We start from the raw sequence: 15,876 nt of genomic DNA on the forward strand, positions 1-15,876 counted from the left end.
AACAAAACCCAAGAATATTCAGCATGTTATTTCCCTTCTTTTGCTCTACTTTTTGATGGCCAATAGACAGACCATTAAATGTTTTTTTTTCCTCATTTCTGCAATTCTTGGATGATTTTCTTACCGTTTACCTAAAACCTTAGGTTGTTTTGCCATCATCTCGCTCCAAATCTAGAGAGAGATGATGCAATGTTTACAGGTTACTATAAAGTAGTTTTCTTTGATAATTAAGGACCTTTTCTTTCATTTTGAATTGGGAGTTGCCTATTTTCTCCTTTTTTGTTGAGAGAATGCTCATATAAATCCTGTATATCTTGGCTTTCAAGGGCCTCCCTTGTTACTTTATTTTTTTAGTTCTTGAATTGACATGATTTCATTTTCCTGCAGTTCCTTTCTTTGTTATTGAAGATTTATTTTCTATCTTATAGTATATGCATGTATTGAGCAACTTTACAGACTGTAGTTTCCTCTTGTTATTACCTTTGTGCATTCTCTTGATGGCATTGGTGATTTCTTTTTGTCTGTATCCAGAGAAGCAAGTCATTTCGATATCTCAGATGGAGCAGTATGAAGTATTAGAGCAAATAGGGAAGGGTTCTTTTGGTTCTGCTCTTCTTGTGAAGCATAAACATGAAAAAAAGAAGTGAGAATGAAACTAACACTCTGCTCTACGTACATCTCTTCATTTGCTGTAGAACCCTATCATTAGGACAATAAATTGTATGCAATACCATATACTCGGGTGATTGGTTTTGTTTTCATTTCTGATCTTTTGTTATGTCAATTTAAGGTATGTGTTGAAAAAGATCAGGCTTGCGAGGCAGACTGACAGGTCACGTCGATCTGCACATCAAGAGGTCATTTTTTTCAACTATGGCAGCATGATCCATCATATCATCTAACACCATATATGACATCACCTCTGTTTATGTTTGTAAACCTCCTTTGTTTCTCTTTCGCCAATGTTATGTTATGCTTTGACATGTTTCATACAATTTAAAATTTGCTAATAAGTTCTGAGGAAGAAAAGAAAAAAATGAATGTTTCTGATGGCTTTTTGCGTATCCAAAGAACATCAACATAACACTGTTAACCAAGGCCCTGAATTCACTAGCTTTGCATGTTAATGCCCCTCAAAGGGCAGATTTGTAATTTAGCCAAGAGTAATGTACTATACATCCAGAGTTGGTTGCGCTACAGCTTGCACCTTCAGTAGATTATACTGGATCTTCAAGTCTAACCCCTTTTCTCTTTTATGCAGAAAGAGCTCATTTCTAGAATACGAAATCCATTTATTGTAGAGTACAAGGATTCCTGGGTAGAAAAGGTATATTGTACCTGTTGATATTTACTAGTCTTTGCCTTTTCTTCTTTGTCTCTTGATCTCTCATGGTTTTACATGGTTGGATGTTAATTTTTCATTTGGAGATTCTTGTTGTTTAATGTTCCACATTTTCTGTGAGGTTTTGAAAACCTCATTTCGTAACTTAACTCCTATAGATTGCAGCTTTTGCAATCTGATATGGTCATGTCCCATTAGTCTGTACTACATTTCATGGACATGCCTTAAACTTGTTGCATGCCTAAAATTCTTTTTCCCCATCTGGTTGGTATCCTTAAACCTTAATAGTAAACACAAGAAAATTAGCCTCATGGGGTGCTTTATATCATTAACATACACCATTGACATCACCTGAAACTCAGCATGTTTTTGCCTCCTGTTTTAGTCAATTCTGCATATAAAGTTACATTTTACATTACAAAGGTTCAATTTGCTTGATTTATTCTGGCAAAAGCTTCACTTTTTCTGCTATATTGCAAAAGATATACTACTTTTTCATAATACTACTTCATTCTACTTTCAATATTCAAAGCCTTCTCCTCGTAATTGGGACAAGGTCATGTTTTTTTGAGCTAAGATAGGGTTTCTAAGTCATTCAGCTAGGTTAATAAAAAATGTTATAGTTATCTATGGATAAGCCTAAGAATACAAGCAGTTGAAAATTTTGTATAAATAGTCTAATATTGGTTCATTTTGATGCTTTCGAGTCAGGGTTGCTATGTGTGCATTATTATAGGTTATTGTGAAGGAGGAGACATGTAAGTTTTCACTCTTTCTGGAACTAAGATCTCTGGAACTGTGCTTTAATATACTTTCACTTGAAGCCTAAAATAATCGCGGCCATGCGTGGCATGCTTTCTCCTTGTGTTACAGGGCCGGAGCTATAAAGAAAGCTAATGGTGTGCCTTTCCCAGAAGAGGTTGGTTCTTTCTTGATCCTTCCTTTCTTTTTGTTTGGGAAGCCCTTATCTTTTCCAGAAATGTAGTTTTCATATTACAACCTTTTCATATAAATTATTTTCTTGAAAAATCAAGTTTTCAATTCAGAGGATCTTTTTGCAACTGGCAACTGACTCTTTGTTATTGAATGTTTCAGAAGCTCTGTAAGTGGCTCGTTCAACTTCTCATGGCCCTTGATTACTTGCATATGAACCATATTCTTCATCGTGATGTCAAGGTTAGGGCATGTATTTTGTGCACTCAAATTCAAAGTTGTGCTAATATCAGAAAATGCATTTTACTAATAATGCCTCATTGATTTGTTCAGTGCTCCAATATCTTCTTGACTAAAGGGCAAGACATCCGTCTTGGTAAGTGATCTGATTATTACCTTCTGATTTTCAATGTAAGAGAGTGTACTTTTTCTGAACAACTGACAATCAACCCTGGTGCAGGTGATTTTGGACTTGCCAAAATATTAACTTCGGATGACCTTGCTTCCTCTGTAAGTAATGTGGCCCATGAGCTGTGTTAATCTTCTAATTTTAACTCTGTTTCCTTGTATGTGATTTATCATCGGTGAGAATTGCTTTTATATGTTCAGGTTGTGGGAACGCCCAGCTATATGTGTCCTGAGCTTCTTGCTGACATACCTTATGGCTCCAAGTCAGATATTTGGTCTTTAGGTAAATTGTGTAATGTGCATGCAGAAGTCGTTCTTGATTGCTCTTTCAGCTATTAAATGGCATAACTGCTTACACTTCGCAAAATTTATCTCCAGGTTGCTGTATATATGAAATGACCTCTCTTAAGCCTGCATTTAAAGCATTTGTAAGTTTTCTGATCCTGTTTCTATACTTGTCAGAAATTCAACCATTCTCATGCATTTATCAACATTGAACTAGGACTCCAAGATACATAGCATAATCATGCATACACGTAAAACTACAGCCCAGGAAGAAGGAATTACCATCCTTAAAAATTATTGCCCGGTCAGAAGGATATAACATTACAGCGTCATGCTAATTATGAAAGCCATGTTAATTGGTAACTATATGAGTTCCACTGCATTAGTCATTTTGGCCTGCAGTTTGAGTTTGAGCTATCTCCTGTATTTTTTGCTTTGATTTTTTGTTCATTTCTCTGTTTGAAATTTATTTTTAATCTGTTGAGCAGGATATGCAAGCACTGATTAACAAAATAAACAAGTCAATAGTGGCTCCACTTCCAACTAAATATTCCGGTGCCTTGTAAGTCTGTCATTTTGCTTTCCTAATGTTGCCAGTCTTCATATTTAAGATGCTGGATTTTATTATTTGATCCTCTAATCACGTTCCTGTTCATGTTTCTAGCCGGGGACTTGTTAAAAGCATGCTGCGAAAGAATCCTGAGCTGAGACCCGGTGTATGTGTGATCGATCTCCTTTAAGCTGCATCTAACATTATATGTCAATCTGGTAGAATGCATGATTATAGGCCACCATAAAGATGATGCATAAAATTCTCTTCGTATTCTTTTTTTTTTCTTGCTTTGAAGTTTCCTCTGCACTTCCAAAGAGTTGCGAACTGTTTCAAGGTCTGCTGTAGAAGTAAATTCCACTGTGAAACTTGAAGGAATGAAACCAACGAAAAAGCCTCCAGTTTGTACATGACAGCCATACATTTTGTGATACAATTTGGCATCTCCTAATTGTCAATAGACCAACCATTGCAATAGAAGGAAATTTGAGCATTTTCATTTGGGCTGGCATAGTAATGTGTTCTGTTCTCATTCAAATTATTCTCTGTGGCAGGCTGCAGAGCTGCTCAGGCATCCGCATCTTCAGCCTTATGTCCTTAAGATTCATCTTAAGATGAACAGCCCTAGACAGAATACATTACCTTTCCAATGGCCTGAACCCCATTACATGAAGAAAACAAAATTTTTAGTGCCAGAAGATAATCCTCTCAAAGCTCACAGGGAGAAGAGATATTCACTAAGTAATGATAGGGCATTAAATCCAAGTATATCTGCAGCAGAGCAAGATTCTGTGTCTTCTACTGAAGGAATACATGATACACCAAGTTATTTGAATCGAAGTTTATCAGATTCATCCATCGAGAGCAGCCATGAAGGAACAGTCATTTGTAGATCAATTACTTCAAAACCTTCAAATATTGCCAAGACTACAAAACCTGCACCCACCAAAGCATCTGTCACTACTAGGAGACGGACAGAGCCTGTAAAAAAACGTGAATCTGTAAGCTTATGAATCTCTCTCTCTCTCTCTCTCTCTCACTCACTCACAGGCACACAGCACACACATATGCAGAGCTTTTGAACAGTAACTTCCAGTAGTTTTAAATTTGGTTCTCACGTCCTTCAATTATCTTTCCAGCTTCCTGTTACTCGTACACCAACAAAAAAATCCAACCTAACAACTCGCAGAACATCTTTGCCATTGCCATCAAGAACCGCGATACAAAATTCTGCTCGCGGGACTAATAATAGCATCCTTCTCCAGATAAAATCTCCAGATGTTTCTGTCAATGCTCCTCGAATTGACAGGATAGCTGAATTCCCGTTGGCTTCATATGAAGAACCGTTCCTCCCTTTTCGCAGAACTTCATCAACTTCAGCACAAGGGTCATCCAACTCCTTGCATCATGGTGACCGCTCAATCACAAAGGACAAATGCACAGTTCAGATCAGTGATAGAACCTCTGCCAAGCCTAATTTCACTGAGGCATGGCAAGGAATTGAACATGGCATGTTTCAGGTAGATGAAGAAAATGGAAGCAACTCCTCCAACCAAAATGCAACTGCTGGGGCATCAAGCCGCACCTCATCAGACATGAGGAGGCGCAGGTTTGACACCTCATCATTCCAGCAGCGTGCTGAAGCTCTTGAAGGTTTGTTAGAATTCAGTGCAAGATTACTGCAAGACGCAAGGTATGATGAGCTCGGGGTGCTACTAAAGCCATTTGGACCTGGAAAGGTTTCCCCCAGGGAAACTGCCATATGGCTGACAAAGAGCTTCAAGGAGAACACTGCCAAACCGGAAGATTGATAGTGACCGTTTCCATTTGTACCATGCTGCGACTATTTTTAGAGTTCAATCTATCGACTTTTCGCCAATTATTAATGGGATAGGCACTAGATATTTGGGCAGGGTATTTTTTAGGTTGTAAAAATTTTAAGCCAATTGAGATGCCCCGTGTAGCCTGCTATACGTCAGAGACTAAAATTTCCTATTTTTGCAAATGAACAGCAGTAACGAGGCTGTGTTCCTGTACTCGGTACTCAATAGATCCATGGCTAAAACTGTAGTGAATTAGATGTGTTTATCCTAATCACTTCCCTGCTTCCTCATGTAAATTTCCAACGGTTATTTTGATCTACCATATTCTCTTTCTATCCTGGGAAAATTCACAATGCTGCTGTGGTTGATAAGGCTGGTGTTCTGGGAAATGTATGGAGGCTAATGCTGTAAATTGAAGTTTCTTAGGGTTTCAGTTCTAATCCAGGGCACATTTCGAACTTCATAGCTGTCGCCCATCTTAGCACTAGGTTAAATGTTACAAGTTCAATCAGATTGTTAAGCATTGTCTTCCAGATATTAATAAATAAGAATCAAATATAAATGCTGTGTTAATGACCACTTGTTTTTGCTAACACCACCGCGTTTCCTCAAAAAACTGCAAGAAACTTGGGTTCAAGGGAAAGGAGAGGAAAATACAAGGATAAAAGAAAATGCAATGCAATGTTCTACTTGCCTATCTACCTGTTTTTGCAGCAGCAGAAAAGATCAGTGTCCAGTTAAGTACTTAACCCCACCCCCGCCACCCTTTCTTAACCAATCACATTTTGCGGAACAGCACCAAAGACTGAGGATAAACTAGCCCTATAAAAGACACAAGTTTGAGCAGGCGTGAAAGCTCCATCAAGGACGTCGAATCTTTACCGTTAACCTTTTGGAGTGTGGCAAATGGCTTGATCAGGGAAACTTCTGCAGGCCTTAGCCAATAAAATATGACACGAGTACAAATCCACTTGACCGGTGTCAGGTCGAAGAAGATGTATACATAGATACAACATGCATGCATGAGTCAACAAACATCAGCATCATTATAATGGTGTATAAATAAGGACCGTGTCCTTGTGCTCAAGTAATTGGAAAGTTTAAGACAGGTTCAACTCTTTACTTTGCAATCATATAGTTGCTCATCATTTTCTCCAGTGACTGTTATATATGATTTGAAGTAAGATCTTAGATGGGGTGATACGAAACAATGGGAAAGGCAAGCAGGTGGATGATTAATTTCTTTCTAGGAAAAAAGGAGGAGAAGTGCAAGAAGAAAGATATCTCTTTCTATGCAGAGAAAGATACAACAACTGCAATTGTACCTTCGAATCCAACTATTAAGAGGAGATGGAGCTTTGGCAAATCTGCGAAGAAAGAGAGAGTCTGCAAGGGTCGTAGATCTCTTGACTCCGTCATCACCACCCCATATTTAGCTCATAGATCATCATTTGCATTGCCAGCCACTGAAGCTATTAAAACAATTGTCTCACAAACACGTGCAGCAAATAGAATAAGAAAGGCAGTAGAAGATGCAGCTGCCACCAGGATTCAAGCTGTCTTTCGTTCTTACCTGGTATTCATACAAACTTCCTTTCAACTTAATTTTTAACCAACCTTCATGGATCAGACATGTATATCAATTGCTCCATTTTTCAGGCCAGGAAAGCTTTGTGTGCGTTAAGGGGATTAGTCAAGTTACAAGCATTAGTAAGGGGTCACCAGGTGAGGAAACAAACAGCTGCTACTCTTCAGCGAATGCATACACTTATGACAATACAAGCACGAACTCGTTGTCAGAGAGCTCAGATGGCCAGGGAATCACAAATTTCCGTGAAAAGCAGATCATCAAGACACAGAGTAAGTAGTCCATTTTTATCTGCAGTACTTTACAAATCACAGTATCTTTTCAAGAATGAACTATATGGCCAGCTAATTTCAAAATCAGAGAATTCTCCATAGCTCTAAGTTCCGTCAACATTAGCATGATACAATACCTTGCTGTACCATCAAGGCTAATGAAAAACATGCAATCTAATCCTCAACACGAAATTTATGATGCTAACTTTAATTCACACACAGGAGGCAGTTGATGTTAATTTTCATGAAGTACGGGGAATTTCGAGCAGAGGTGGCTACATCAATCATCCATTAATAGACAGAATAGAGAGCGAGGTTCCCAGATTCTACTCCGGGGAACTACAAATCTCTAGGCAAGAACATCAATACAAGGAGTTCTGCTTCACATCACAGAACAGTCCCTCAATATGTTCACCACCTTCCAGAACCCCAGGAAGAGCCTCTTTCACTTACGAGACACCAGACTATGCCAACACTCTTTCTAATCAATTTTCAATCCTACCAAACTACATGGCTGACACAGAATCTTCCAAAGGTAAATTCAGGTCACAGAGTGAACCGAAACAGCGGCCTAAACAAAGCATCAGAGTTAAAAACAAGCAAAGTACTTCTATGGATGGATTGCTTGTCCACCAAGATGCTCAGTCACAATGTTCATCTTCGCACTCAAAACACATGGCTCATGAAAACCAAGACCAATGGTTTACAAAACTCTATCAACCAACAAGGTCAAAAGATAACAAATATGATGCCAACATCACAACCAGCACTTGCCATTCCAACTACAGCAAAGTTCTTGTCACATATGAGGTGAGTTAGCAGTTGAGGTTCATGTCAATATCTAACATTTGAGATTTACTTATCCTCTTAAATTTTTTTGGTTGTTTAATCCTTTATTCTTCTTATTGCAGCCCCATCTGAATATCTACTAAAAGTTCATTCGATGCCCACGATACCAACTACAGATGGAACCATCATACAAGTTAGTTGCTATGATGTTATCATAGTAAAAGCGTTGATTGTTGTAAATTCATGCATTCAGTATCAAACTACCGGAGCTTTTAGCTCACCCATGAATACTTGACAAAAATAAATTATTTGAATTTACTTGGTTTTTCTTCAGGGAAAAACAACGCATGATCTTCTATATTAGAGAAACCATAATTTCATTACTATTAAGCTACGAACACAAATTACCAGAAAAGGCAAGGCAGTAAAATCTTGTTCGTTATATTTCCTGTACCAACAATGAATCACAACCCAAGGAAAATAAACAACAGGAGCAACGAGCTGGGTGGTTTCACTGTCTGCTATCTAACCTGCGTGAACATCGAGTCTCTAGACAAAATGCTTATGAACTTCATGGTGACTTGACAAGAGGCATAACATCAACAAGATAGGTGGGTCGTTTGGTCACTAAACCTGTGCTGTTCAGGAATAAGTTAAAAGCTCAACTAAAAATTGTTTGCTCTCATAAATTAGTTACTTCTGCTCCCTGGAAAGTACATATCTTTTGAGCAGTGATGTGCTCACTGGTTCAATGTTTTGTGGTATGCAACCTGCAAATATAGCGATTAGTTAGTAAGGTGGCATGCACATACCTGCAGCTTGAAAAACAGAAGGAAACTATGACAGCTAAAAACACAATATGATTGTTTTAGTAAAGGATTTTCGGGCTGTCACCCTTATTTGGGTCTAAAAGTTCAATTGATGATAATTTTTTTTGTGATTACAGTTTAAGCTGGAGAAATATATCCGTTTATTTTTTTTGGGCAAGTCCAGGGTGTCTGTGGAGGAGGGGTGGGGCTCCTTTAGACTGGGAATCCCAGTAACACATTAAAGAAGAAAATTTTTAGAAGTACATACAGATGTTGATGTTTTCAGCAGCTCTCTTATGGCCATTGTTGCATAGCATGAAGCTGGAAGGGTGAGGCTTAACTTGAGAGCCATCTGGGTTTCCTGCCAATTAGAGCCAGAGACTTGTTCTGACTCAACTTCTCTCTCACTCTCCTCATTAGTGTCAGATGATAGAGCTATACTATTTCGGGAGCACACTGGTAGTTTTGTGCAATCAGATAAATCGTTGTCCTCGTCTCCCTTCCCTTGTTCCTCTTGTTTTATTATGTTTGATGATCCAGTCTTGGAAATTTTATCCAGATCTGTCTCTGCCAATGGTTTATTGCTGTCATTATATGTAAGTAATTCCCTGGAATGAAAAGAAAGTAAATGATTTATTTGCAGCACTATCCAGATAGCTAGACTTTAGACTCAAGACCAAAGAGCTCAATGTTATAAAAAACAAAAGGAAAAAGGCGAACCATTCAAAGTCCAGTGGCTTCTGAAAAACACGCCTATAACTTCCGGTCATACTGGTTATGGAAAATTCCCTGCAAAGAGCACAAACACACACAACCAATCAGAATAAAGTGAACATGGATAGAGAGAGAGAGAGAGAGAGAGAGAGAGAGAGAGAGAGATTAGGTTAGGTAACCTACTTGACACGATGAACGCTTTCGGTCAAATTGATAGCATCCTGATCAAAACAAATAAGACAATCATCAAAAACAATGTAGTCTACTCCCCTAACTTGGAGTGCAAAGAGTGATATATTCAGGAGTCTGCTTGCATTGAGAGATCTTGGGTTTTTGCCTCTTTGCTGAGAAATGATAATTTAAGACCATGATGAAAATTTTAACCTGCTCAAGGCTTTGCCAGGGGTTTGTTCTAACCTTAACCTGACAGAGACCTGGAATATGCATGCTTATCTTTCTGATATGTTTAAATGCAACTTTATTCTCACAAGCACCAAAATATCCAAAAACCAATTGTGTCATAAAGAAGTAGATAACATGTACTGAGGTATAACAAACCTTCTTTGCCAAATCATGATAAACTTTGGCAATTTCATTTGTTGGAAAAATTACCCTAGATCTGCCAGAAGAACAAGATTACAATGTTGAATAAGAAAGAAAGAAAAAAGGACAATTCTTAAATGATTTGTCCATAGTAGTTCATCATTAAGACTATGACGGCTCTCTCTTACCCGGGCATAGGAAGGACAACATCATCAACAGTATAATTTCCAGTTGACATATCTTCAACAGTTACCACCTGCCAGAAGATAGGTAGGCATCTAAAACTCTACTTAAATTAAACAAAATAGGATAATGGTTTACCAGTGGGTTATACATCAGATGAACATCAGAAAGCACTATCACAATATTAACATTCAATGTCAACATATATGATGGACAACTATGGATGATCCAGTAGAGATGTTCCTAAGGGCACACAGTGCCACATGTTTGCTAAAAATAGCAAAAAGATTAGTACTATAGCTATAATATAAGAGCTGACCTTAACAAGTGTATTTTTCCTTTCCAGAAGATCAGTTCCTGAGGTTTCATCTAAATGACTACAATCATATGTATCATCACAGTTGTCATCGTTACATTCAGAATTAACTCCAACTGTCTCCTTTTCAGTATCATCCCCTTTACAATACACCAAGTCCCCCAGAACAACTTGGTCAAATCCTGACACAAGGAGAGACAATAACAAATTAGGTGAATAGTTGCAATACCTCTTTGACAATAATGAAGGTGGCATTCAAATCATATGATTTTTTTGATATGCACACAAAGGAATGCAGAAAAATAGCTTCAGAAAATACGAGAGTATACCATATTTTTGCACTCTCTCACTTGCTGCATGGTTCCACAAATAGCTTTGGTAGCCGTGCACATACCTAAACAATAGTGACAAGAGACATTAATATAAATCTTGAAATCAAGCCCAGAAAGCTAAAAGGTCACAGCACTATTTTCCAGTAAGACATGCTACTCTATAATCTCTTATTAAGATGACTCGTAGAAAACATGGTTTTTCCATTCAAAAACAATGTTTTCTAAAATACTGATATTAGGTTTCACATTATCTCATAAGATCCTAAGCACTTGCATGCTACATACATATAAGACATCCCTGTTGTACCAATTTTGTGAGGGCAGTGTGCTGTCTTTCTGCATACTAGATAATGTCCTTTCAAGGCAACAATGCATCAAATATTGAAATAATTTCCATGTAATGGAGCATTCATGAGCAATCAGATTGTGTAGATGCAAACTCAAATTTTTTTATCAGATGTTCTACTGCGGTGATGTATGTGATGTGTCAACGATTCTTTCAGAGAGTACTTATGTAAGCATAAAACATAGACTGCCTCTGCTAATTCTTTCTAACAGGCCGTCTATTTACAAGAACGTAAGGAGATTACATTCTAATATTGGTTAATAATCACTTACATCATTCTCAAAGTCCTAGGTATGGCTTTCATGGCCTGCAAGTAGTCGCCAGGACATTTCTTCAAACACTGAAGCTGCATGATATTAAAAGTAAAATTTTTATTGTGAAATGTGAGAGAAGAAAAGAAGTAATCATGCTTCTATTGCATCTGGTGCAAATCTCTTGACAGATGCAGGGCCATCAACAACATAGCTAGTAAATAGATGATACAAATAAATAGGGGAAAGTATCACGTGTTAAAGATTAAAAATTTACCGCAACATTTTTCATGGAATCACTGAATACTAGCAGGGCATCAGATAAAGAAAAATTACACAGAAGGGACAGTGGACAACTTACTACGGCCCTTTCAGCAACCAGATGGCGAGGTAATTGCCTTAGGGTCCCTTCAATATCATTACTTTCCTTATAATATTCCCTTGCCTTCCTTATCACATCTCTTTGTATTTAAAGGTCTTAGTCAAGGAAAACAGCAGTTCATACTAAAAGTTGCCTTGATAATGTTTTAGATTGCAATGAAACAACCCAATGGAGTTAATGGTACAAACATGGAAATAATAAAAGGATATCTCCTTCTCTTGGATCAAGGATCATGCTTACAGCAGTTTTCCACTCTCCTCGGAGCAGTGCGGCTCCAATAAGATGTGTTGGCACAGAACCAGTTCCAAAACGCTGAAAAGAACACAATCTAGCATATAAGTCCAATCATTGGACACTAATGTATGCACATAAGATATACTAAGTATTGCAATTGTTGAAGGTCAGCAACTACTGTCAGCCAACAACTTTGCGGGCAGCTGAAGGAAATCATCAGGGAAGTACCTGTAAACCAAAGTAGTTGATGAACCCATGCCTTCCTAAGGAATCTGCTGCTGCCTTGATGGTGTCTTCAGAATCTGCAATGACCCCTCTAAGGACATTTGTAAAAGTTGTGAGTCCAAATCACGAGAGATTGAAAAGTGAATGGAATCATGAATGACTTTTTTCTTTGATGAATTGAACAATATTTTCAGCATCCAATAAAACAAAACAGGATTTTGTGTGTGGGAAAGCACTCTCACCGTAGAGTGACTGTGAATCGATTTCCCAGGAGCTTCCCAAGAAGAAGTCCTTCTTTGACATGGCTGAAGAATAATGCAACTCCAACTCATAAAAGGGTCACACAACATATTGGGCGAAAAAACAAAAAAAAATGAAGTTAGAGCTTACCAGAAGTCACCCACTTTGATACCAATCAACCTGTCATTAAGAGCAGCTAGTCTACTTGCTTGTTGCTTGAAAACAGTAACCTGGAAGCAAAAAATGACTTTCTCTCTGAAATATCTTCTCCATGTGGACTCAAAAAACAGGGTAAATTAGCATATGCCCCAGCAAAATAACACCACAGACACAAACACAGACGAAGTAGAGTTGTCTGCACAGATACATATACAGCATAATCACGTACAAACAATAAGCATACCATGAAATGCCCATACCCCACCCATACATCTCAGTTGAGGAGAACTTACTTTACAATTGCATAGAATTCCATTTAATTAATATCCAAAGTGAGCAATAGAGTGCAGGTAGGACCAAATGATTTTTGTAGATAAAAAAAACCATAAAGGGAGTACTCAATAGCAGCAGATTTAGTGATAGTAAAATGGCTTACTCTTTGAGTTGAGACAGCACGCTTATCCTTTGTACCCGCAAAACCAAATGATTTAGACTGTCAAACAAAGCTATCAATCAAAAGGTAGAACATTATTCAAGCATGATAAGAGCATTTTGAATATATCATGCACATCAACAATTCAGATAGGGAGAAATGGGTGCGGTGTACAACTCAAATCATTCCCATATAAAAAAGTTGGAAAAAGATTGATATGGAAATAAATTTCTCTCTTCCACTACTGCTACTTTAGCACTGCACTGATCAATTCACAGTAACTTTCTATCATTCCCATGTCGCAACATGTGAACCAAAATAAGTCACCTTCAACAATTCTAACAAGCTATACCTGAATACCAAGCATCTTTCCTATGATTCCTAAGGCCTCCTGTGTATCCTTGTTCTCCTTGTAAAGATGAAACCTGAAATTTTTTATTCACGGTGCCTTTCAGGAGTTGTTCAATACAAATTAAAAAGAACTCCCATAAAAAAAGAAGAAGAAGAAGAAGAAGAAGCAACATTGCAAACTGGAAAGTGTTCATGAGAAAAAGAAAGTTGCACATTTGAACCCATAATCTGTCACTTTTATCATATAGCTACAAGATACATTTCTTGCTTTACATCCAAGCTGACACATGGGAGTATACTTATTGAAAGATAAGCTGTATTGCAACTACTTCCACTGCAACTGTTATAAAGGATTAGGAGAAAGCCTGGTAAATTTGTCACTTGCATGTGAAAAATGCATATGTTGAAAGACAAGAAGACATTATTTAGATTTTGAGTGCAGGCATCATTTTTCTAATAACTGATTCACATATTCTAGTATAAGCTATATACTCTTTGGATGGTTCATATTATGGAAATGCATATGGGACCAGAAATTCATAATCTCTACCATATCTTTGTTGTCAGATACATCAGTTAATGTCAGCTTTCACTTTCTTATTTTACTACAATATCCCTCCCAATCCAATGAATCCATCATGAATGGATGAAATTAAGGTTGCTACATTCAACATGTGTTTAAACAGTGATGGATGGTCTCCTTGATTAGTGAATGGTTGAAACCTTTAGGTAAGGTTTACTGGCATGATAACTATAGGAATATAACAAGAAGGCATTAAACTTCTGTATAAATAGCATATCAAACCGCCTCATATACCCACTACCTAAGAAACTTGCTGAGATGTTCTGGCCAATTACTTGAACCTCTGCTATCAAAGGGTTTTTCACCTCTTTCTTTCCGTTTCTTAGAATTTCTGCCATTGTTCTTATGCCCTCCAGAATCTAATCTTACACGAATACATTTTGATGAAGCATCTGGTCCGTCGGTGGTGTCAGTGACAAGGAACTTGAAGTTCTGCTTGAAGAAATTATGCACTGCCTGAAAAAATTCAAAGTAGCAATAATCTAACAACAGAAATGCACGAGACCAGACTAAAGCAGGCCAAGCATCCTCTTTCACAGGCTCTTGCTTTTGGCATCTAAAACCAAATTAAGATCGACTCATTCTAGTTAGATTCTTGGCTTGAAAACATCCAGCTAAAAAAAATATCCACCTAACTTAACGATCAAATTTATTTCAACAAGGACCACAACTAACTGCACATGCCAAGCCATGAACATACGGAAAGTAATTTTTCAAATTGAAAACTAACCGTTCGATGTGTTTTATCAGAATCCGGTGAAAGCACGATATGTGGAACGCTATCTTCACTTTCAGTACGAGAGTCAACTTGACTTATCAAACTTTCCAACTTTTCAGCGTCAGAATCACCAGCAAGAGATCTAAACAATTCAATTTCAGCTTCATAACTCTTACTTTCACTCATTTTCTCATCAGATACCTTTGCCTCACACTCCTGAGTTTCCTCCACCATCTGAACCAAGAAAAGGGACAAACTTCAACACTAAAAACCTTTTAAAGACATGCCCAAAAAATTCAGAGTACAAACTCTACAAAGAAACCCAACGGAAAGTAACAAACCCACCTGAGGAGGAGGCTCCAAACAGGTCAAGTGAACCACATTTCCATCAGTATCAACTTCATTTACAATAAAATCAGCATACCTGGAAAACACCAAAAAAAATAACACAAAGCATCGAAATTTGTTCCTTTTTCATTAAAAATGCTAAAAAGATTCAAATTTAGAAGGGCCCGGTTGAAATTAAGTGCAATATATGTGTGCGAATTAAGACTTGTACATTGATAGTGTGTTTATGGGGTTGTGGAATTTGAGGAATCACTTGCCTTTGTTTGAGGATGCCACGAAAACCAGGGAGTTGAGAGATGTAACAAAGGATGCCAACGTCTGATTCTTCCATGGCTTTTGATGTTTCCATTGTCAGAGTTTTGATTAAAAAAACAAGAACAAGCAGTGATTGGAACTGGAACTGGAACTGGAACTCTGGAGGTTGAAAGTCTGGTTGGTTGCCCTTTGCCCTTTGCCCTTTGCCCTTTGTAGGGTTTTAGAACTTGTTTGAGCAGCTGCAGGTGTTTTCAGTGGATATAACTTGCGTTTTTCAAAAATAATTTTTAAATTGTTCTTTGTTTAAAAAAGTGGTAAATTAATGTTTTTTATATATTTTTTATGTAATAATATTAAAAAATATATATTTTTTAATAATTTGTAGTTAAAAACATTTTTAAAAGTATGATGAACTGCATTGTGAAACACACATTTACAATTTCTTTAAAATCATAATCCTCTGT

The 15,876-nt window shown here is 37.5% G+C and overlaps 3 protein-coding genes across 5 annotated transcripts; 2 read left to right on the forward strand and 1 right to left on the reverse strand.

The window, feature by feature from the left end:
- Positions 1–20: 20 nt before the first annotated feature.
- LOC133693520 (serine/threonine-protein kinase Nek2) lies at positions 21–5,674 on the forward strand. Of its 3 annotated transcripts, XM_062114745.1 has the most exons (15): positions 21–199; positions 532–643; positions 791–857; positions 1,262–1,327; positions 2,054–2,100; positions 2,216–2,261; positions 2,438–2,518; positions 2,609–2,651; positions 2,736–2,785; positions 2,885–2,966; positions 3,062–3,111; positions 3,457–3,530; positions 3,633–3,684; positions 4,073–4,519; positions 4,658–5,674. In XM_062114745.1, exons 1-15 carry the CDS (start codon positions 190–192, stop codon positions 5,327–5,329), a joined length of 1,899 nt encoding a protein of 632 aa, XP_061970729.1. In that variant the 5' UTR covers positions 21–189; the 3' UTR covers positions 5,330–5,674. The 3 variants fall into 3 exon arrangements, with proteins under 3 accessions (XP_061970729.1, XP_061970728.1, XP_061970730.1); XM_062114744.1 differs by lacking the exon at positions 21–199 and having other exon boundaries at positions 291–643; XM_062114746.1 differs by lacking the exons at positions 21–199; positions 532–643; positions 791–857; positions 2,054–2,100 and having other exon boundaries at positions 1,304–1,327.
- Positions 5,675–6,403: 729 nt separating this feature from the next.
- On the forward strand, positions 6,404–8,308 carry LOC133693521 (protein IQ-DOMAIN 19-like). The gene is made up of 4 exons (XM_062114747.1): positions 6,404–6,917; positions 7,001–7,201; positions 7,424–8,011; positions 8,113–8,308. The coding sequence occupies exons 1-4, from the start codon at positions 6,552–6,554 to the stop codon at positions 8,131–8,133; spliced, it is 1,176 nt and encodes a 391-aa protein (XP_061970731.1). The 5' UTR covers positions 6,404–6,551; the 3' UTR covers positions 8,134–8,308.
- Positions 8,309–8,394: 86 nt separating this feature from the next.
- LOC133693519 (multisubstrate pseudouridine synthase 7) lies at positions 8,395–15,643 on the reverse strand. Its single transcript, XM_062114743.1, has 20 exons — positions 15,415–15,643; positions 15,155–15,233; positions 14,822–15,043; positions 14,333–14,547; positions 13,510–13,582; positions 13,161–13,217; positions 12,716–12,795; positions 12,568–12,630; positions 12,329–12,416; positions 12,075–12,178; positions 11,846–11,948; positions 11,506–11,579; positions 10,885–10,949; positions 10,559–10,737; positions 10,245–10,312; positions 10,072–10,132; positions 9,697–9,734; positions 9,520–9,588; positions 9,068–9,407; positions 8,395–8,760 (listed from the first exon to the last, which is right to left on the reverse strand). Exons 1-20 carry the CDS (start codon positions 15,504–15,506, stop codon positions 8,731–8,733), a joined length of 2,100 nt encoding a protein of 699 aa, XP_061970727.1. The 5' UTR covers positions 15,507–15,643; the 3' UTR covers positions 8,395–8,730.
- Between the last annotated feature and the right edge of the window lie 233 nt (positions 15,644–15,876).

Source organism: Populus nigra, chromosome 5 (assembly GCF_951802175.1).
Source record: "Populus nigra chromosome 5, ddPopNigr1.1, whole genome shotgun sequence".
NCBI classification, from domain to species: Eukaryota; Viridiplantae; Streptophyta; class Magnoliopsida; order Malpighiales; family Salicaceae; genus Populus; species Populus nigra.